This window comes from Apodemus sylvaticus, chromosome 10 (assembly GCF_947179515.1).
Source record: "Apodemus sylvaticus chromosome 10, mApoSyl1.1, whole genome shotgun sequence".
NCBI lineage: Eukaryota > Metazoa > Chordata > Mammalia > Rodentia > Muridae > Apodemus > Apodemus sylvaticus.
Genome location: NC_067481.1, coordinates 91016527 through 91039420, shown reverse-complemented (window position 1 = coordinate 91039420; position 22894 = coordinate 91016527). Strand labels below are relative to the sequence as shown.

Genomic DNA, 22894 nt, shown 5'->3' with positions numbered 1-22894 from the left:
AGAAGAAGTGTGTCCTTAAGTAAATGTCAGTCATAGCTGGGAGAAGCCATGGGTTCTCTTGTCCCTGCAGGGCACTCAGGGCCTCTGCCCGCCCTGCCTGTGCCTGGGCTCCCCTCTGCTTCCTGTGAACCTGCCCTTCACACAGCCATCCACCCTTTCAGCACATGTTCATTAAGCACCTACAGGGAGGACAGAGGAGGGCTGGAAACCCGAGCACAGAATACAAGAGCTCTGGCTACATCCTCTCTAGTCATAGAGCAATGCGCAATACACATTGAGTAAGTGTGCATACAGATGATTATGTAACACCGGCTGGACTTGTCTCCTAAAGGACGTGATGGTAGAGACCTCTTGTGATATCACTTTATAGCCATAGCCACTTTCCCTCATTCCAACTCTCTGGCAGTCATTAATATACACTGTCTATTAAAAGTCTGCTTTAATTTCAAGAAGCTTGCGCAATTGGAATCAAGCAAAGCAATCTTTTGAAATGGTCTTGTTTTTACTACTCCTTCTGGGTGATGTATGCCAATATTTCCTTCTTCTTTATTGTGGAGTAGTATTTCACATGTTGGATGTCACATGGCTTGCTTAACCAGTCATCTATGGAAGGACTATATCTGTTTCTCTGGGTTTATCTAAAAAATAAGTGGCATGAACACTTGACAAAAACTAATGGTAATCTCAGACAGAAGACCCGATGTGTTCTAGAATTAGGGATAGAGCTAAGGAGGAAGTCCTGGCTCCTTAAAGATGTGCTATTTGAGGTGGGTGTTCGTAGATGGAGTTGTCTGGTTGGTGACTGAAGGGAGAGGAATTGATTTAAGTAGACAGGCATTTTGTTTGGAGGCCCTGCCCCTGAGGACACTTTGCTTACTATGGGGATTGAGAGACGGCAGTAATGTGGAGCTGAATCCTCAACTCTCACTCAAGGGAAACTTAGCTGAGAGGTTAGACCTTGGTGACTGTGGTTTCTCCCTTTGCAGGCACTTCCTCACCGCTCATAAAGGCTGTCAGGTCTCCAACGCTGGCCCCACCAATGCAATGATGGTGGTTCCCAGCTGAACACCTCCAAAGAAGGGCTGCATATGTGGCTCACTCACCATATGTGGATTTCAACCAAGACTGCAACACGGAGCCCAGCTCTCTGAGCCTCCCCATGCCTCCACTCTGCCCTAGTCACCCCTTTCTTGGTTTTGTGAGATTATTTAAGGAGTTAAGTTTCCCTCACTGAAACACAGAGAAGCGGCATGGAAGAAAACAATGGCCCCAGTGGAAAAATTTCTGATTGACATAAGTGGAGACGTTCCCTTAGGAACATCATGTACCGTCAAAGCAGGAGAGCCCCAGGTTATCTCTTACTCTGCCTAGTTACGTGCTACGGCAAGAAGATGTGTTTAAGGTTCTCATAGCCTTGCACTGAGATTCGATGCTCTGGGGAAAACAGCCATATGGTCCAGACATAACAGGTTCCTCTTGGAGTTCGCACATTCCAAGTGTGGCACAATTCACCAAATGGTACATTTACTGTCTTTTTGCGCAAGACAGGGAACTTCTAGGACCAGAACTGCTCCTTGGAATAGATGAGCCCATCAGTTCTCTTGATAGGTCAGATGTTTCATAATTAGCCTAACTCACTGATGATCTGTTCAGTGCTTATGATTACAGTGGCATAATATTTCAACTGCGGTGGGGAGCAATCCAGACAGCTCCTAAGTAGACCAGTCAGGCTGGGAATGGCCGGCAGGGCTTCCTGTATTAAGAGGAGAGAACCACTACACCCTGCTTGGCCATCCTCCTTGTCTCTATCATTAGACACTGCTCTAAAGACCTAAGGGGGATGTGCCCAGGACAAGTGTGCGTTTCTTCTTCTCAGTGAGGCTCCATGGCCCAGCAAAGTATGAAAGTGAGGCCTGTGCTCCTAAAGCGAAGCAGCCTTGAGTCTGTGGAGCTTGTGAAACAACCGCACCACCGCAGGAGCAAATCGCAGCAAGTGCGATTCAAGGAAGATGGAAACATTAAGAATCCAACCGGCGTGACCGAGGTCAACACCCAAACCCCCGAAGACCCAGGCGTAATGGGGAAGACGCAAGCATCCAGGCACCACCATCCTGCCACCTACTCGCTGTCTTTCCCCAGATCCCACAAGGCAGGAGGACTCCGCAGCATCTCTATCCAGACCTCCCCCAGTCTCAGGAAGCATTTCCCAGTTTTCAAAAAGAAGAAACTCACGACTAGCAAGTCCCTGGTGGAAATGCCAACCGCATCCCCAAGTGCCATTCAGGTCAACGGCAAACTATCTGAACAGGATATCGTGTCCTCTGACCTTGCCTTCCTGAGGCTGGCTCAGCATCTTGAGGATGGGCCTCGAAGGCTCAAAATCCCCCATCCATTTCTCCCTAGGATGCCCAAGGTGCAAAGCAATGGACCAGTCAGCTTCTGCTTAGAATCTGGGACTTGGATGTCCTCAGAGAAAGCAACAGCTGCCATTCAGGTTCCAGATGATATTTGTCACAGTCCAACCTGGGAAGCTAGAGAGTCTGCTTTTGGCCTAGAAAGCTCAGCTGAAGACAGCAACTCCGTACCTGCTTTGATCTCCATGTGTCCAGGGGATGGGCAAAGAGTGATGACGTCAGAGCTGGAAAGAGTGCCCGCCTGCTCAAATACCAATAGCAGTGCCAACAACATCCCGGGCACAGAGAAACTCACACCCGAATCGCTTTTGCCCAAAGACAACCCTGATGACAAAGACCTTGGCCTTCTGTCATCTCAGTCAAAGAAGATGTGTGTTCCCTCACCTCCACGGACGCAGAGCTCGCCCGAGCTAGGCTCCCATAGCCAGCCAGCCCACCTAGGAAGAGCTTCTGATTGCCCAGCATTGAGTGACAATCACCAGGACCCGGAGTCACTCAGAAGTAGCAGCGCATCCAAGTCTGTCCCTGTGTGCTGGGAACGTGTGACAAAGCTCCCCAGCCAGTCAGACACCCCAGAGCTTCAGACTGGTGCTGGAAGTGAGCGCCTCCCTTCCTCGATTCCAAGGCAAGAAACCAGAGCTCAGAGCAGCAGAGAGATAGGTGTGAGTAATCACAGTCACCTGGCCCAGGGAGAGCTCTGTGACCTCCAAGGCCGGCTGCAATCAGTAGAGGAATCGCTGCACTCAAACCAAGAGAAAATTAAAGTCCTATTGAATGTGATTCAAGATCTGGAGAAAGCCCGTGCTCTTACTGAAGGGTAAGGTGAATTTCTTTATGGTGAGGCAAGTCATTTTCTGGGAAGGGAAAGAGTGAGATAGCAACGTCTTTTAAAAAAAAATCATGCTCTGTTGTTTACCTAGATGATAACTAATGCTCCCTGACCCCCATGCCCCCCACCCCACCCACTACATATAGAATTTGCTAACCCTCATTCCTGGCAGCTTCGGACAGACTCCCATGGTTAATTCACTATTGGTTTTGGTTTCTAGCAGGTTGGGGAAAGGGACTAAGGAACTCCACGGTCAAAACAACAAACAAACAAATAAATAAATAAATAAATAAATAAATAAATAAATAAATAAATAAATAATGGTGTTTATAAAGATGAAGGTTTAGTTGATAACTGATGGGAGGATGATAACAGGCAGGGACTTCCTGTCCTCTGAGCAAGCGCACACATTCCTCTTGCTTTAGTTGTGTGTGTGTGTGTGTGTGTGTGTGTGTGTGTGTCTTGCCATGAAAGACTTAAGGGACCCACCAAACTAGGCATCCACTCCACTGAGCAATCAGTTACATGACAATGGAGCTGCAGTTCTGAGAGAAGTCACTGAGGCATGCTGTCCCGAGGGGTGGGCTAGTCCTGGTATATGGAGCAACAGGCAGTATTTGTTGAGGTGTTGACAGTTCTTCCATCTAGAAAGTCTCTAAATGCCAACCAAAAAGCAAGGGTTGAAGCTCATCAAACAGGGTTGGAAGGAAAGCAACCAGCTGGCAGTGGCTACTAAGAACCAACCTGGACCACAGGAGACTGTGATGACAGGGAACCACCAAGCACAGGGATCAGGAATCTCCATATTAATCTGCTACTGACTTGCGAAGTTCCTTTCAGGACCATAAGCAGGAAAAGCACATGACCATTGAAATCCATTAAGCATATCCCAGGAATGGGAGATTCCATTGCCATCCCTGCAGCCACCATTTCCTTGTATCTTCAAGTATCTCGGGGGCACCGTGAATGCTGAGCTTTGGGGACTATGGTGAGTTGGTAGAATGTGTGTCTCACATGGCTTTTGCCTATGCGTTTATCCTGAACGTGTTCTCTTCTAGGCGGAACTTTTATCGGACTGGCCAAGATCTGAACAACTGCAGCACCTGCCAGAACACAGCGTGCATCATATACAGGTACCAGTCCACACAGTGACCTGCTCTGCGGAGCGGGATGCCTCCGGTCCACAGAACACAGTAGCAAACTGTCTTAAGAATAGAGAGCCGGGAAAGGCAGAGACAAGCACCTGAGCCTATTAAACAGAAGGTGTTTGTGCAATGTTTTTACTTGGTTCCAAGGGAGGGAGTGTTTTCATTTCTTATCCAAAGGGTCTAGGAGCAAATCCTCTGATGCAATAGGTAACCCTGAGTTGGAGCAGGTGCCTATCACCGCTACATGAACATCTGCATCTCACCTCAGTTACTTGGCAGGAGGTTCAGGAAGTTAAGAGGTTTGCCCAATTCATGCAGAATATCTGGAGAGCAGAAGAGGCCAGAATCGGGACTCAAATCCAGATCTTCCTACTCCTAGTTACCATGTCTCTTCTCTTCACTGAATCTCCTAAATCACATCTCTTATGTGAGCACTTTGTGAGCACTGATAAATAGACCATTTCTTCCCAGTAAAAGGCAAGGCTGCAGTAAAGACAATTATTAGAACTGTGTTTCAATTTCCAAATCTGATATGCCTCGGTTTCCTTATATGTGGAATGGGGACAATGACCTCTATTCAGACTGGCTAGGAAAACAACTGTCACAATGTCCGTGAGTGCCCATGGAGACTGCAAACTTCTGCACACACACTTCAGCTCACTGCTGCTATGACTAGAAAGATTGGTGTCCCTTTGGTGGAAACCCACCTGGCAGCACAGTGGAAATACAGCCAGAGCACTCATTTTAGTTGATGACCTCTAATTTTGTCTGACAAAAGGCTAGGCTTTCTTTTCTTTTTTCTCTGCATGACATTTCTCTTTGAAGAGAGAGCAAGGGCCTGAGCAAACCACTGCTCCCAGGGCTGCCTGTGTTCTCTCAGAGCTGCTCCTTCCTCCCCAGTAGCTTGAGATCTCAACCTAATGAGCACTGTGTACCTGAACACCAGCCAGTAAGGAGGATCCTGAGCATGTTCTTAGTGACCTGTTGGCTCCCTACATGGAAGACCACATACCTACAAATAACGGGAAACTCTAGACTACTTACAAAGCACCCCCAAAGCTAAAAGCACACCTTCACATCTCAAAGCAAAAGCCCCTCCTTACCTCCCCCAAAAGAGGACTCTCAAGAAAGGCCTGCGGCTCTGGAGAATGAAACAGGAAGTCTCATCAGTTGCTGCCCTTTATTTTTAATCTCCCGTCTTAAGCAAATTTCCACATCACTAAGGGAACAAAAAATTATTACGTGTCTAGACAAAAGTGGGATTAAAAAAAAAAACCTATTCATCAGAAGCAGGAAGAGTTGATTTGGACTAATGTCTACATTTTAGACAGTCTTCCTTCAAATACTCAGGTTATGTTTTATCTATTATTTCCATTTTTAAAATATTTGGCCTATGTTAGTAAAAAGGGCACGTAGTTATTTTCCAGTCTAATACGAATTTCATGACCTTCCCCTGAGCAAGTCATTTCTGGCTTCTGAGTTTCCTTATTGGAGAAATGAGTCGCTTTAATTAGATGGTCCCAGTGGTGCCTTACAGTTCTGACATTATGTTATTCTAAGCTGAATTAACAGTGACAATATTTGGTTAAACTGCGACCTTCCAGAGTCTGAGAATGTTTGCGTTTTTCTAACCCTTCCTTCAAACATCCCGGCTGGCCCAGCAGACCTCCATGTTCTCCTCCCATGCCACCTCAGCACGGGTTGTTTGTATCTGACCCTCACAACATGCAGCCCCTGTTGTCATTCAAAGCCAGACTGTCATCTCAGACACAACCTGTATCCTTGCTTCTAAGCCACTGCGAAGGAACGGGCAATTAATTTGATGAAAGCAGAAAGATCAGAACAGCATCCTGTCATGGCAACAGTGAGATGAGGGTTGTCATTTAAGAAAAAAAAAATTCAAATGACTTCAAACTTGTGTTGTGTCCTGGAAAGTCAGATCTTCGAAGCTGATGAGCTAGTGATGTGAAACACTCGTCCGCAGGCTGTGGCCTCTCTCCCTGATGACGGATGGGTCCGGCGCCCGTCACTGTGCATAAAGCACATGGTACTTGATGGATTGCTCACTAGCTTCCCTTCCCTGGAGAGGCTGCTAAGTTAGCAACACATAAGGCTTGCTAAGTGGTGTTGCCCACAGGCCTCACCTCCTCAGCCATGGGCTGTGGCTACGCTTCCTGCTCCTGTCAAAACACTGAGGTCACCGGTTCTAAGCAGCTCCTTCTGTCTGACCCTCCAAGCCACCTTGGCTTCCTTCTCTTGCCAGGAATCTCTTAGATAAATCATCAAGGAGCACAGCATCAATCTGATGCCCCAATAACCCAGGCATGGCTCTTCTGAGCTTCCAGAGATTCAATATACCAAGGAGAATGACTTCAACATTTGGGGGGTGGTGGTAGTAGTGTGATTGTTGTCTTGGGTTTTTCTTTTTGTGTGAGTTTTTGTTTTGGTTTGTTTTGTTGGGATTTGTGGCTCTTTGTTTGTTTGCTTTGTTTTGTTTTTTTTTGTTTTTTTGTTTTTTGTTTTTGTTTTTTTGCAGGGTCAGGGGCTGTTGTTTTGCAGTTCTGGGGATTAGACATAGGGCTTTACTGTACCAGGCAAGCACAGGACAACTTAGCGATGTCCTCAGCACTGTTCATATGGTTTTTTTTCTAACTAAACTCTCAGGGGGAGGGGTGGAAATTGGCTCTAACCCAGCTTAAGCTGCTTCTAGCCTGTTCAGTTTCCATTCACTTTCCTTAGCTTTAATCCCAGGTCATTTTACCCAAAGGGTTGCATGAATGCTACTGGTGCTTCCCAAGAATAAGTAACACAGAATTACTTAGTGAGAAACGTGTTCTCTTTTCAATTTCATTTCAATCCTTCTGATTACCTAGGAGGGAAAAAGCTGTGCTCCTTGCCACAGCTTCTTTCAACCCTTCCCCACTCTTGCTTATCATATTTCTTTGCAACGAGGGAACAGATCTCAGGTTCATAGCCATGGGCAAGCAACAGTAGCTGGCCAGATTGTAGTAATTTTAAGCGTTTCTGCTGAAGCCTTTAACTTTTAAAAAACTAATCCTCTTAAATATTCATGAGGAGTGATACAGGTCCCCCTTTCTAAAATTACCATGCTTCGTTTGTATACTTGTTCAAATTTTAAACGTAGGCTGATTTGGAACAGAAAAGGTTAAGTAAAAAAATGTGAGCATGGGAGACTCAAAAAAACCCACAAGAATATCAAAGTGCAGCAGGACACTCCTGTTTTCCCAGCACTTGGTAGGCAGAGGCAGGGGGATTGCAGCAAGTTCAAGACCTGTGTGTGTGTGTGTGTGTGTGTGTGTGTGTGTGTCCAGAGAGGAGGCAAATCTCTTACTGAAGTTTAGGAAACAGTTCAGTCCCTCTTTTCTTCTGGGAGACACATGCCTCCTCCTCTCTTCACCCCGCCCCCCACTCCTCCAGCCACATCATGGTCACACTCACTCTAAAAATAGCCAGCTAAGCCTCTTCGGAGGACTTTGGTTCCATGGCTCATGCATTTATTTTTTCTGGATATAGCTCCCAGGGTTGGGGCAGGGAATCTACTTGATTTAAGTTGTAAAATGCCTCTAAGAGTTTGAGGGAAAATAATAGGGCTTTTTTCCCCAGAGGTGGAGGAGGAAGTCCTTCTCCCATCCAAGTGTATTCCTTAGGAAATGGGAATAATGCGCAAGCTTGGGGGTCAGCGGAGAAGCTGGCTATGGAATGTCTGAAAGGTGCAATGGAGAAGAGAGAAAAAGAAAAACGATTGTTTCGGGGTTGTCTGTCCAACCCCTCAGGCTCAGTCTCTTCCAGCCCCTGTAGTGGCACTTTAATCCTATGTCACACTTTCCCTTACTTCTTTCTTATGTAGGTATATGTATGTTACACACACACACACACACACACACACACAGAGAGAGAGAGAGAGAGAGAGAGAGAGACAGAGACAGAGACAGATGACAGAGACATACACGTGATTTTCAACTAACTACTGATATGTAATACTTAACACCCATCAGTTCCCTGTTTCTGGACTGACAATTAACTTATAGAAAGGGAAAAAAGATTATTTAGCTCATGGTTTCATTCCAAACTTGGGCAGCCTAGTTGCTTCTTCCAGCCTCAAGTATAGCAGCACACCTTTGATTTCTACTGCAAAGTAGAAATCAAAGGTGAAGCAACCTACTTACATTTCAAACAAGGACACAAAGAGGGATTGGGACTCCAGATCATAATTGTCTTCAAGGATAACCTCCCAGTGACCTAAAGATCTCCCTGTGGATACTAAAGCTCCACAGTAGCCCCTCATAGCATCGCCTTGGTCCTCTTTCCAGCAGGTGTCTTTTGTCCTATCCTGAGCATCCCTCCCTGCACTCTGCCAAATTATACCTGAAAGTAGACTCTGCTCAACTTCACTTCCATGCTGAACAGTCTTGTGCTGACTCCTCTTTCCTTTAGCTGATTTTTCAGGCTCCTTTGAAGATGAGGCTAAAGCCTTTCACCTACAGTGTCCCCAGTTCCTCTCCAGCCACAGAACTGTGTGCTCCAGCCTGGGTCCTCTGCCTGGGTCACCACACTTTTCCAGAGTAACTCTTGCACCACGATTCTTTATCAACATTTTTTTTATCTTGCCAGGAAATCCAGTTGTTCCCAAGAAGACACAAAAAAGACCCCCTAAAGGCATGTTCATCCCTCTGCTACACCAGGAATCCCCTAAAGTATCACAAGCCAGTGTGTAGTACACAATTGATGCTTTCAAAAGGAAAGTGCGACTTTATTGATGAGGGGTGAGAGGTAAAAGTAGAGAAGGGCTTGAGACAGCTCTGTGCATCTCCCCAGAATAAAGTCCTTGATGCCATTTGTGCGGAGCCCCACTTTGGATGGGGCTTGGGAGTTTGTGATAATCAAATGTTCCTATTAGGAATGAAGGACTTCTACATAGCAGGTCCTTTGAGATGAATCAAATAAAGACTAGATGTAGCCCATGGATTGTCAATTTCAAATACTTGGAACACTGTATACTTTCAATGAGATGGAACCTAATCAAATCTTCCTCAGATGACTCAGGCAGCTGCTGCACTTTCACAGGACATTGAGATCCTGTTCTTCATGGCCGTCTGGCATTACCATTCAGGACTTTTGTGCCAGCTCCAGAGGGGAGGGCAGACTTGATTGGAGAGAGCCACAAAACTCCCCTAGGCCAAAATACCCTTGCTCTGACATCTGGGTAATCTTAATGATCGCTGAAGCTTTAGAGCTGCAGGCTCTCCGGGATGATGGACAGATGCCTCAGATATCCACATAGTAATTCCTGGACCCTGGGAGGATGTGACCTTATCTGGGAGAAGGAACATTTTTAACTGTAACTAAGTTCAAGTCTTGGGATTTGGCCTGAGTGTCACACAGAGGTCATCCTGGGGATAAATAGGGATGAGTGCACCCCCCAAACTGGTAGGATGTGTGTAGGTAGGAGCAGGCAGGCAATGTGTCTCCTCACAGAGCATCCAGATGGAAAGTCCACACCTCCACCTAGAATGATGGAGGGCTTTGTTCCTCTAGAGCAAGAAGAATGTAAATCATGAATGTTTTTTCAAGCCATGAAATTCCTTGTCATTTGATCAGAGGCAACAGGAACCAGGCCTTTCATATTAGACCTGTAATAATATAGAATGTCTGAATGTCTCATTGAAGGTCAGTCTCTAGGACTTTATTTGATCACTTTTATAACTTCAATAGCTGAGGACCACTCTACTGAGAAGAAAGTTAAGGAGAAGAAATAAAGAAGAACTACCAGTAAGAAAATTACAACTCCCTGAACATCTAATACTTAGAGGGCAAGATGCCTGTCCCCACTGCATACATGCAGTGTATGTCATACACTTGTAACACATAGGATACATTAAAATACCCCCATTCTACACATGGAGAAGCTGGGACTGTGGCAGCACCTGGCATTTGTACAATTCTCAATTTAAGCAATCGAGGCTGCAGAGAAGAAAGATGCTTACTTAAAATTTTCTTGATTCCAGTCATTGAAAAAGGAGTCGTAGCACTTTTTTCTGACTTCCAGTAAGCCAGATCCAGAGCACATGGGTCCTTAAGGTTTAAGGACCTCCAAATGAGGCGAAATTAGGGGATCTTAAAAAGAAGAAATCCCTGATTTCCTAGATGTTGGGACAGCTTATCCACAAATGGAATTGTTCCCTCAAAAAAAAAAAAAAAAAAAGCTCAGAAAAGCTAGTACTTCCTTGTAATTCATCTTTGGAAGACTGAGTTACCCTTCTGCTTGGCTTGGATTTGAGGATTAGATAGATGTTCAACAGACCTCCTCACATCCAATAAGGTGCCCTGAGAATGGAGGTAGAGGGGAGAGAAGGAGAGAGTACTGTTCTGGGAGTGGGACTGTCTTCCGATGCCTCTGGGGCTTCCCCTTGCATTACACATTGCTTTGGGGAATCACCTGAAGTCTTTCCTCTGAGATAAGGAACCATTGGCAAACCAGGCTGACATTTTTCCTGTAATTAAAGGTAAGAGCAAAGAAAGCCCAAGCCTGCTTCTCAGCAAAGACCACAAAGGCTGACACAATCTTAGAGGATTCACAGCAGGTACCTGACCAGGCGGGTGTACCAAACACTGACCTTCATAACTATGGTCCCTCTTCATGGGAGGGGTGTAATCACCCTAAGCACTGAGCTGAGGAGCACACAATGCTGAGTGCCTCACAGGAAGCTTTTCTAACCTCCCTAACCCCTCCAAACTCCGCAGACCACTAGATGCTTCAATTCTGTTACTTTTGATGACTGACATCCACCGACACTGGCAAAGTCCATCTGAAGCACACTTCCAACTGAACTGGGCAGATATTCAAAAGGAGGCCCCCTGCAGGAGCTTCCCTTTGTACCCAGTCAGCTCTTCCCAGGGGCCTTCTCCTCTTGGTTTTGATGGTGACAATAAGTGACAAAGAGACACCCTGGGGCACAGGTCACAGCCTCACAGCTATGCACCCTGCAGGAAAAAAATATGAGGGCTTCATTTTACCGAGCAAAGAGAGCCTCCTCCGAGAGCAGATGGTGGTGTGGTGGACCCTTTCTTTAAATGATTTAATGTTGACTTTCTTTGAATGATTTAAGCTCTTTGGCTACTGGGCCCCCATCTCGCCTGCTGCTTAAGATATTGCGTCATCAGAGGAAAAGGCATTTCTCTAGAACCTGCAGTATGCCTCAGCCCTGTGGGCTTAGCAAACGACTCTCCTCTTAAATTATTTAGTGTTTTTTTTCCTTTTGTCGTTGCTCAAGCTCACCCAGCATGGAGACAGGTAAACAGAACTGCAGCCTTCCCCTTCTCTGGACAGCTAGGAAATCTGCAGGGAAAGATATTTCTAATGCACGCAACAGATCTGTCCTTCCTGGAAACCACTGGAGCATCTCTAGCCCATATTAAACGCCAGTACGGTCTGAGCCACACGATCTCTGTGTGAGTGTGACCACGAATGCCATCTGGCTTCACTGGCTGCTGACCACACACAGCTTGGATACTCTCTTTGAGAGACAGTGGTGAAGTTTGGGGTACAGGAGATAGTTTCTCAAGGGCCAACAGGCTGATATCCAAGTCATTTATTTGTCCTTACTTCCTGCCTCTCTCTGTAGCTCCATCCCTTTTTCTTGTCTCTAAGAGCGTAAGAGGAAAGGATCAAGATTTATCGCAACAGCAATTTATCTGCAATAAAAAGTGAAGCCTGCTTTAATGCATTAATGGCTAAAGAGGGTAAAACACACCATAAATATAAAGTCAAGCACATTGAGCATAACAGGAGGGTGCCGGGGGACACAGGCCGCAACTGACAACACTGTGACACTCCCCGGTCCCTTTCCTTCTTTGTCAGTTCATAGAAAAATCATTACTATCTATTAATCAAGCCAGGTATTTCGCTAAATCAATACTGCATACATGACTCATTTCAGACTCCAGGTATCGGGATTATTACTCCCATTGTGCAGATGAGAAAACTGAACTTTGGAGAGGTTGAGTTGCCCGAGATCCTACTAAGCTAGGGATCAAACTTCATTCAGTCACTACTTGCAGAAGACTTTCCTGTCTCCTAGTCCCTTATGACCTTTCTTCATCAGTTAATACATCTCTGAGAAATAGTCAACCCTTTCAGAGAGCTTAGGAAACTTCTTGTCATGGAGGTTGTTTTCCAGCTTGTCTATTTTTCTGTGTGCCTGGAGAACCATCTGTGACCCTCTGGGGATCATCAGCAGACAGATGTCCCAGAAGGGTTGTTCTTGACAGTTAGAAATGGCTCTAAGTTGTGACACCCAAACTTATAGCCTATAAATAATAAACAAAGCAGTTGCAGAGAGAAAGATTAGCAAACACTACCCCTTGAAGCAGTGGTAGCGTTTGGGGACATGCACACTAAGACTATTTTTCCAAACTGTGATTGTTCCCCAATGTTCCAAACTCTGATTTGCCCTCCCTTGGGCAAACTGCCCTCCCTAGGCTTAACAATTCCCAAGCCGCAGGAGGCTAATCACCGGTGATGTGCCTTGATTTGGTGGAAAGGGACTACAGTGTGCTCCCAGGAGAGGTAGGAAAGGAGCAGAGATGAATCTGAAGGTGTTCTGTCTTCAGGGAGACACTGTGGAGTGCAGCGTGCTCTTGGTATAGGCAAAGACAGGGACTCGTTTCTACAAAGCAGTGAGAACCACTTTCTAAGGCCACTGGAGAGGACATCAGTAGACAACCCAAGACCCAGACTAAGGGTAGCTAGGTATAAACTTATCTAAGTTGTCCCCTAATGGTTAACATCTTTTTTGCATATACTGCTCACCATCAAGGCTTCTCCGAAGTCTAGAAAGGGTGTGGCCAGATGGAAAGTCAGCTAGGGTGTAGGGACCACCCTCATCTCAAGTTTGGCTTGGCAGAGGATTGTAGATATGGGGTCACACAGGAAGCCTAGGCCTTTGTTTCCACCCTACCCCACATCTACACACTGTAACCCATCTAGCTCTTCCATGGGTACTGGAAACTGTGTTTCTTCAGTGCAGAGTATGTACTGGTTCGTAATCTTTAGAATTAGACTGATGGTCCAAATCCTTGGAAGAACATTTATCCCCACTGCTTTAGCTTCTTCAATTGATAAATAAAGATAATATTGTTTATCTGTGAGAATTATGATAGGGAAGGTTACCTTAAATGAAGGTCATTATTATTGTACATTTGAATCATTACATATTCTAATCTAACAGGGTTCAGGTACTCATTGCTTCTTCTCTTCAGAACATAACCCTTACATGGAGATATTCCCTTGTTAAAGATAACAAGCAGGCACCAGGAAGGCAGGTGTTATGGGCTAGGTACATGTGCATTCCCAAATCCACATGTTAAATTTTGTCATCTCATTTCATGGCGATTTGAAAGTGGGAGATGATTGGATTAGGAATGAAACAGGTGTCCTTGTAGACACGACTCTAGAGTTTGCTGGCCCTTTCTAACATTTAGAGTTACAGGGAGAAAGCAGTCATATATGAACCAGAAAGCAGGCCCTAACTAGACACCAAATCTGATGGTATTTTGCTCTTGCATTTCCCAGCCCTTCAGAACAATGAGAAATGCTTATCTGTTGTTTAAGTCAACTAATGTACAGTAGATTTTTAATATATGAAGGCCTGAATTACAGACTTAGATGCAAAGTCTAGGTTTAGGTCTGATTGTAGCGCTCAGTGTGATTTTTCCCTTTGTTAACTTGCTTAGCAGTTAAGTGGGCTTAGCAACTTTCTCATCTTCCCAGGACATGCTGAGAACAAAATGAGAATGGATTTCCTGAAGTTCTGCAAAGCTAAAGATGTTATAGAAAACCAGGAGCCTCCACCCAGCTCTTCCACCTTTCTTTATTTGGTTCTATAAATCAGTGTTTTATGTCTTAATGTTTAATCTGAGAAAAAAAGCTCACTCTTCTGAACACTATTTCATTTTGGCTTACCCAATTTCTGCTTACCTAGCCAAGATCACAAGAGCCTGGAGATGTTGTTTGGTCATGCACCTATAGTTTTTCAAATATTTATTTTAATAAATTATGTGTGTGTTTCTATGTGTGTGTGTGTGTTGGGGGTGGGGAGTATGTGCATGTGAGTGCTGATGCCCCTGACTGCCAGAAGAGGGCGCTGAAGTTATGTAGGTGGTTGTGAGTTGCCCCACCTGGGAACTGAACTCAGATCTTCTATAGGAACCATGTGTGTGTGTGTGTGTGTGTGTGTGTGTGTGTGTGTGTGTGTGTAAAATTAACTACGAAGCTATCTCTTTTCCTTACTGTAACTGCAACCATGGTGATCCATGGCACAGAGCTCCCTCTGCTCTCTAGAACATTTTTCTGCTTAGCATCCACCATGGTGATGGAAGCTAGATTAGTTATCTGTCCCACAATATTTTATTTTATTAATTCACTGAGGCAGCATGCTGGGATGCATCATTAGATGTCAAGGACACCAAGTCTCCCCAGGAACTGGGCATTCCTGACCTCATACATTCCCCCAGATGGTGACCTTCACACATTTTGACAGATCCAGGTTATCATAGTGCCTCTTCTTCTGGATGCAGCATTGTAACAACTTCTTGCCTAATAGTTATTCCTCACTGGATTCTGCCCAAACTAGATTGTCAGTGCCCAGTGCTCTTTTCAGGAGTCTACATGGGATATAGAGGGCAGAGATGGTGGGTGATAGTATGGCAGTCAGGGACAGATGGACAAGAGGAAGGACAGAAGAAGGTTGCAGACAAGTGTATTAATGCTCTACTCAGACCCAGGACCCAAGCCTCAAAGAAGGAGTTCGTGCCCAGAATTTATGAACAAATATGCTGTACATTTATTCCTCTTTCCAGGAAGTTGATGAACATGGTCTAGTGGCTGCCATCTCTTCTTGTCTACTCAGCCTTGAGATGAAAGGCAGATGATGGAGGCAGGGCACGGCCCATCCCCATCTATAAGCCAGCTGACACCAAAGCAAAATGTCCTCCCCTCTCCTCTCTAAACTAAACAGTAGTTTGTCAAAGGGTGAATAAGAAGAAAAGTGACAATTTTCCTTTATGTTAATAAATTGCTTTGGCCTAAAAAACATTAATCAATTTCTTTCCAAAGCACACACACTTCTCAATACTCTGCTATTTGCTTGGCCTTGAAAAGAAAGTCACTTTCAATCCCCTTAAACTGTCAAGACCAGTGGGGGCAGACACATGGGGGAGGGGCAGCTCCCTAAATCCTAGTGATTATAATAGAACCCTGCTGTGTTTCCATAGAAACATAACGATGTATTCTTCCCTGAATGTACACGAGGGAAGGAGTGAAGAGCAAGACTGTGGGCAAGGTATACAGTGTCTGAAGCTCTGGAGGTGCCTGCGAGGAGATGAGAGGCATTTGTCCCCAAGAGACAGAGAAGAAGGCAAAGCTCTCAGTGAAGAAGAGCAGAGTGGGCGAAGTCAGGGTCCCATGGAGTGCAATCACACCTGTTATGGCCTCCTATTAGCATGGCCACCCAGCTAGGTTATTATTATAACTCCTACATAGAGTTGAATCCTGGGGAACAAAGAGAGTTACCCAAGGTCAGCCAGGAGCACTCAACTCAGAAGCCTTTGGCTCTAGCCTCTGGGATGGGCAGCAAGCCAAGCCGAGCAGAGGAGGCAGAGTTTACATTCTGTCTTCTGGTTCTTTGCTTCTTGGGCCTGCCAGTTCTGGGCACATGATACACTCACCCAGAAACATAATCTCTAATAGGTTTGGAGATATTTGTGAATCTTTGGAAATGCAGGCAGTTCATTATTGCTAGTTTGCTTTGGATTAGGCAGTCAGAATCGCCACACAGAAGGAGAAAGAAGCAGCCAGAGGTGTATGTGTGATCAGATACCATGGACAGAGACCTGGAAAGAAGGGCCAAGTGAGAGGTGAGAGGCATACTTGGGTCCCTTGCCTTACATTCTGGGAATCAAGCTCCACAGGGATGGTGTCCCAGTCTTTCTAGCCATTTCACTGGAATTTAGTGCTAGAGTGGGTGGGTGGGTGGATGGGTGGATAGATGGATTGATGGGTGAGAAATTGGGTGGGTAAATGGGTAGATGAATGGATGAACGGATGGATATGTGAGTAGGTAGTTGGATTAATGAGTGGGTGGGAGGGTGGATATATGGGGGAGAGAGTGAAAAGGTGGATGGATGGGATATTCTATGCCAGACATCAGGCACTCTCAGCATGAGCAGATATTACCCATTTGCTTTGACTCTATCTTGTACTCTATCATGAAGATAGTTTTCTGCCACAGTAGGTAAGGCAAGGCTATTAAGGATCTAAAAGAACTGTGAATATGATATGGCTGTTCCATACCAACCAAGCATGCACGCCTCCAGTGACAGAGGCTGGGAATCCGCATTGGCAGCCTACGACTTTATATTCCTTCCTTGGTGCAATGCAGTGGTTGCCCGAGATGACTGTTCCCAGCCTCTGGATCCAGCTTCCAAGTTTCCTCTGAGAAGAAGGAGGTCCAAGTGGCATTGAGAGATGGTTGCTCCATCCCTCAAGACAAACTAGGGTGCAATACTTGGCAACAGTGGAAAAACGGGACTCTGAGGTGTGGGTTTGGATGCCTGGGACAAATGAGCTATCAAGCCATGGGCTTTGGCCACAAGGTCTCAAACTGCTGATGAGGTCAGACATCATTTACTAAGGACACAAAGCCACTGGTCAAGCAATGCCAGTGCTTGCTGGCCAGACTTTTTCTCAGTGTCTAGAGCAGGATCTGACACATGGACAATACTTAATGAATCTTGGTTGAATGTCTGGGCAAACATGCGGTGCCTAATCAGTATGTTGTGTATGGAACACGTGCCTGTTTTCTTCATTTGCCTGTGATCCTGGGAGTAGGAAGCCTACTTCTTTGGCAGGGTACAACTCTAATGCTTGAGAATAGGGGAACGACTTGCAGGTGATGCACTGTGGAGCTATGTCTTGAAAAACACAATCTGTGTTTCATCCATTATGTAGGTCACCCTGCCAAGATTATGTCCCTGTAGAGAGAACCAGCAGAAAGAGAAAGGATGTCCGAAACAGAGAGAAGAATCTGGCTGAAGGTTATTGATACTTCCTCCTGCTGGCTACATGACAGGCCACTTTGCCCTTCTGTCTCTTCCATTTCAGAATGCCCAGGACAGTGCTGCATTTGGGGCTTCCTTTCTCACATGTGACAACTGTGATTTACTCCTACAGTAGCGCTAACTCTGATCTTAAGCTCTGGGAAGTGACATGGGTATCACAGGGAGGGGGCAGGAAGCCTTTAAATGATGGCTGATTTTCAGCCCTTGCTGGGCTTAAAGGACTCTGCCAGTAACAGTTCATCCTGTGCAACGTGGGGGTCTTTTGTCTTCCTTACACAGTGTTTCTCCCCATCCCTTGCCTCCGGCTAAACAAGGGGCAGGCTCTGCTCTTACTGCTGCCGTTTTCTACACTCCCATGCTAGCTGTGCTAGCTGTGGACTTTCTGAGAAAACATGTACCAAGCACTTAGCACTGAAATGCACCTAAAAGTGGAGGGGAAGAGAGCTGTCAAGGACACAGACTGGGCAGAACTGCCTGACAGGACCTGTTCTTCCTTATCCAGTTCTCTGGGCTCAGGGGAAGCTGTGGAGAGAGAGAGAGAGAGAGAGAGAGAGAGAGAGAGAGAGAGAGAGAGAGAGAGAGAGAGAGAGAGAGAGAGAGAGAGAGAGGAGAGAGAGAGAGAGAGAGAGAGAGAGGAGAGAGGGGAGAGAGAGAGAGAGAGAGAGAGAGAAAGGCCAAGAGTCCCTGACTGTGATTACCTCTTTTCCAGACACAAAGAGGCTGAGGGAACATCATGCTCCTGCCTTGGGCCCAGGGTCTTTGCTGACTCTACGTTCCCTGGGCTTCTGGGCATCTTGGTCCCCTCTGACCGCCTGTTTAACTCAGAAACCTTTGTAGTACTCAACATGGTATGAACGAAATACACTGTATACTAAGGACTCCAAATACACATATAAAATAGGGAAAAGGAGAAACTATCTAGCAACAAAAGAAGATTTCAGTCTCCCTGTATAGAGGAATGCTGGAAGGTATCCTGATATGTAACGCTCTCTAAGATATATTCCTAAGGGACGTTTCAAAGAACATAATGTATTCGTGGTACTAATGTTAATGCTGACACGAATGTAGGAATGGGTGTTAACATATACAAAAGGACTGTAGTATATCAGGCACTGCTCTGGCTAACCATGTCCTAAATACGTGTCCACGTCACATACATTGATTTCACTAGCCTCAGGGGACATTATTACTTGCACGTCACAGATGAGGAAACTCAGCTCAGTTTGAGTATGTGTGCCTTTATATCATTTACATGTTAATGAATTAGTTTCCTTGAATACTGTTTAACCAAAACTGTAACAATGAAGATCGCTAAACTAGAGATGCAAGGAAAGCTAGACCAAATATTTACTGAATGCCCGACAGGATTTGTGCTTGATTCACTTGACAAAATGAGGTCTCTTTAAAGGTATTAATTTAATTCAATTGGGAGGAATGGGAGAGTCTGGGAAATGCCTTAACTCTCCCAAAGTCTCCAAAGGCACTTGGTCTGTAATGGCTTAGTAGTTGATCCCAAGGACCTCCTCTTGTCTGTTCTCAGTAACGGGCGTGTGTTATTTTTCAAGTCTGTGTGTGTTACTTTGAAGTTACCCTCTTCCTTCCTCTCTGTCTTCCAGTGTAGAGTATGACTTCCGGCAGCAGGAAGGCAGGTTCCATGAGGTTCTTCAGAACCTGGAGGAGGTGGAGCCAGCTGAGGAAACACCTTCCCCACCCAAATCCCCAGCAGAAGCCCCAGTCCCTGAGAAGCAGGACTTACGGCGGAAGAGCAAGAAGGTGAGGAAGAAATGCTTCTGGTGGATATGAGAAGATTGGGGCTCCCAGCATTCCTTCCTGAGATGGGGAAATCTCCTCAAGGTCCCCCACCCCAATCCTCTGCAAATGCTCAGGCTGAGATCCCCTTGACCTGTGATACAGGAGTGCCTCAGAGCTGGTACACCACTGGACACCTGGTCACCAACCTCACCTGAGTGTGTTGCCGCGGCTCGCAGAGGATTTTGTGGACTCTTGCGTGGCCACTTGTTGCGGAGCTGCCTGTCCCTCACAGCCAGGCTACACCCTCATCTGCTAAGCTCAGATTCCCACCATAAGCTAATCTGTGCACTGCACTCACTCCCCACCACTTCCTAGTAGCGAGCATTTCCTTCCTGCCCTGGGGATCAACCCCAAAGGTACAGAAATAGGTCTGTGCTGTGTTCTACAGGGAGAGGACGGTTATGAGCAAGTATCCTAGAAAACATCACACACTAAGCTGGCAGGGTTCTAGGATTTACTGTACAAAAAGCACAACAGAAGCGAGCAGAACCTAACAATGCCAGATCACCCTGAATGTATTAAGTAGTCCTCTTTCAACGAGCCCTTAGATTTCAAATCGAGTGGCTGTCTTCTTGTAAAGTATGGGGTTGGCGGGGTGTGGCAGAGTAAGGTTGCCCATGCATATTAGGCACCTGTTGTGTGATTTATGTGACTGGAACTCAGGTGACTTTCATAGCTGTAGTCTTTCTGGGGTCTCTTAATTATCATATGTCTCTGTGTGCCCAGTGGCGAGTAATTGAGAGAGGTTTTAAAATTAGGGTCATTTACCTGTTACAGTTCATTTACCAGTAATATTAAGGGTCTTAAGACCCAGCGACTTGTATGTCAGTATATCTTATCAAGTGACGTTAACAAGGATTACCTACAATATAGCATTGCTTTCTCATCCATGCATCCTTGTGACAACCATATAGGTAGGCCCAAACATGTTACTCTGCAGTTACCTTTCCGGGTGACCAGGTTACGGTCACCTGATCTAGGAAGAAATGGGACTGAGAATGAGGATGGAAGCTCCTTCTTCCACAAAGTTTGAGGTCCTAGAGGTCTAGTTCATTCTGCTGACAAGACCTCCACTCATGAATGTCCGGTCAAGCTTGTATGCCAAGTGAACTCCTAAAACAGTGTGATTAAGTAATTGCTACATACTCGGGCTGACTGGGAGGCAAGGCTTGAGTGTCTCTGCATTAAGTTCAATGTTCTGCCAGCCTGTGATTGGACTGACACTGCCAGAAATGTGAGCCACACCTAAGCAAAGGAAGCATTTTATAACCGCCCCCTTGCCAAAGACCCGGTGTCTGAGTGAGTCTGTGCTGTGCACATGGGGTGTGCACACCCCACTGCCAATTGAGACTAACTGAGCAAACCACCCCAACAATGTCACCTCCCTTGTCACAGTGCTTCGGTGCAAAAGCTATTTTAGGGAGAGTGAAGGAAACTTGGCAAGGAATCTGGGCTTGCACTATTTAAGTCTTGGGATGTCATTTGAGATGTTCTCTCTCTGTTTCTAGTGTAATGTTTAAACCCACAAAGTGAGACCAGAATATAGAATGTCAAGTTAGAATTAAGATGAATATACTTGCCATGCTTAAGAAACCACATTTTCATTAGATATGTTACCATTGGCCAAAAGCCACAGATCTTTCTTTCTGTATCCCCACGCTCAACTCTCAGTTGGTCCCAGCAATGGAAAAAAACAGTGCGGAGGATAATCCAATAAAGCAAACTCATTTGGGAATCTCTTATATAATTTTTATCTTGTAGCGGGGCTTCCATTTTAATTTGTTTTGCATACACTAGTTTCAAATGAATTTATATTCCAGAATATGAGGATGGAACAAAAAATATTCTTACACTTAGATCTCGGAGATCCAGGAAATAGAATAGCCTGTTCCATTGACCTGGAGAAAATGGTGTAATTGTGTCCTTTCTTGACTGGGCAGAAGAATGACTACGCCCCCTGATTTCTAAGTTCTGTATACCTCCTAACAGTGGGGGAGTGCAGCTGAGAGCTAACTGCAGCATTTGTACTGGTTAGCCTAAAGAAATGAGCTGTCTGCGGTAGCTCTTATCTTCACACATACATGGCGAGTTAGGGACCTTGCATAAACTCAGAACTGAATGAGATGAAATTAGAACTGAAAAATGTTAACATTCCCTGAGAGAAAATCCCCCAAGGCCATGTGATTTTATACCAAAGCACAACACCACATCACATTGCTTAGGCCACACCAATCTATACCTGGATAGAAGGTTCCTTCCGGTAATTGAATCCTGAACATCAGTATGGGGAAAAGGATTGATAAATACCAGCCTGCTGAACAGAAAGGGTCATCACTACATTAAATAAAAAACATGCTCATATATACCAAAACTCTATAATCTGTTACTCGAGTCGAGTAGCAATGCTTTTTTTGTAAAATAGTATGTAATATGTTATTCTACAGAAATGTTATACTTGAGGTTATATGGTTTTATGAAAAGAGATTCATTTAGCAAAAATTACTTTTATGAAATGGAAGGAGAAAGGACTGAAGGGTCTGTTTAAATTGCAGGGGTTTAATGTAGCTGCTCCCTCTATAGTTGAAACACTTGGTATCCTTGGAACTTAATGCCAGCTCATCTGTAGAGCGCCTTCTTGAAGACAATGTATCACTGTACGGTTTTGTAAATTTCTAAACTGTTTTAAATGGGATATTATCTTTTGCAATAAACTTAAATATTTTTCCTAGGTCTTAAGACTCGGTTATTAGCTTGGGTTGAGTTGAGTTATGAAATTTTAACTCAAGTAAAAGACGTAGCAGTCCAAAGACAAAGATAGTTACAATACTTATTTGTTTACCAACAAGAAGAGACCCAGAAATGTCTGTGACACCAATCACAGGAGCCTTGTGTCCTGACCATAGGGGAGGTGACCTGTACCAAGGAACCATTCCTAGCTGCTTTCAAGGGGGCACACAACTCAACCATGTTTCAACTTTATGCACTGACACCTGACTAGCTTGGTTCATATTTCTCTTTAATTATTTTCTGATGAATGGTTTTCCTTTAAAGATATCTTTGCATCATCAATACTGGGAAAATTAGTATTACATTCCAAAATTTGAACAGGAGATAATAGTTTGCTTAGATTCAAATGAGCAACTGCTTTTGAAGGTTGAGCCATCTAAGTCTGAGACCAGTTCATTTGTAGAAAAGATATATGTATTCTAATAGCATGTTAACACCAAACTCGCTTTCTTTTCAACTAGTCAGAAGGAGAGAGAGAGAGAGAGGAGAGAGAGAGAGATGGAGAGAGAGAGAGATGGAGAGAGAGAGAGAGAGAGAGAGAGAGAGAGAGAGAGAGAGAGAGAGAGAGAGAATTGAAAAGAATTTTCCCCTGGCATAAGTCAGGGTTTGAGCTGCTATATTACTGAGGCCTTGTTTCTGTCTGGAGGATGAGCCTCTCTCTCTTAGAGGTAACAATCAAAGTAACACCACAGACATGGAATCAGAAGTCTTAGCTTTAACAGCTTTCCTCAGTGACCCCGACAGCTGAGCTTCTTAGCTTGGGTCTG

General features: G+C 45.1%; 2 protein-coding genes across 2 annotated transcripts in view; one reads left to right on the top strand and one right to left on the bottom strand.

Annotated features, from left to right (window-relative positions):
* Dock2 (dedicator of cytokinesis 2) overlaps positions 1–22894 on the bottom strand; it is a 411802-nt gene that overhangs the window by 175064 nt on the left and 213844 nt on the right. The window lies entirely within an intron of this gene.
* On the top strand, positions 681–22027 carry Insyn2b (inhibitory synaptic factor family member 2B). Its single transcript, XM_052194850.1, has 3 exons — positions 681–3231; positions 4302–4376; positions 19145–22027. The coding sequence occupies exons 1-3, from the start codon at positions 1886–1888 to the stop codon at positions 19329–19331; spliced, it is 1608 nt and encodes a 535-aa protein (XP_052050810.1). The 5' UTR covers positions 681–1885; the 3' UTR covers positions 19332–22027.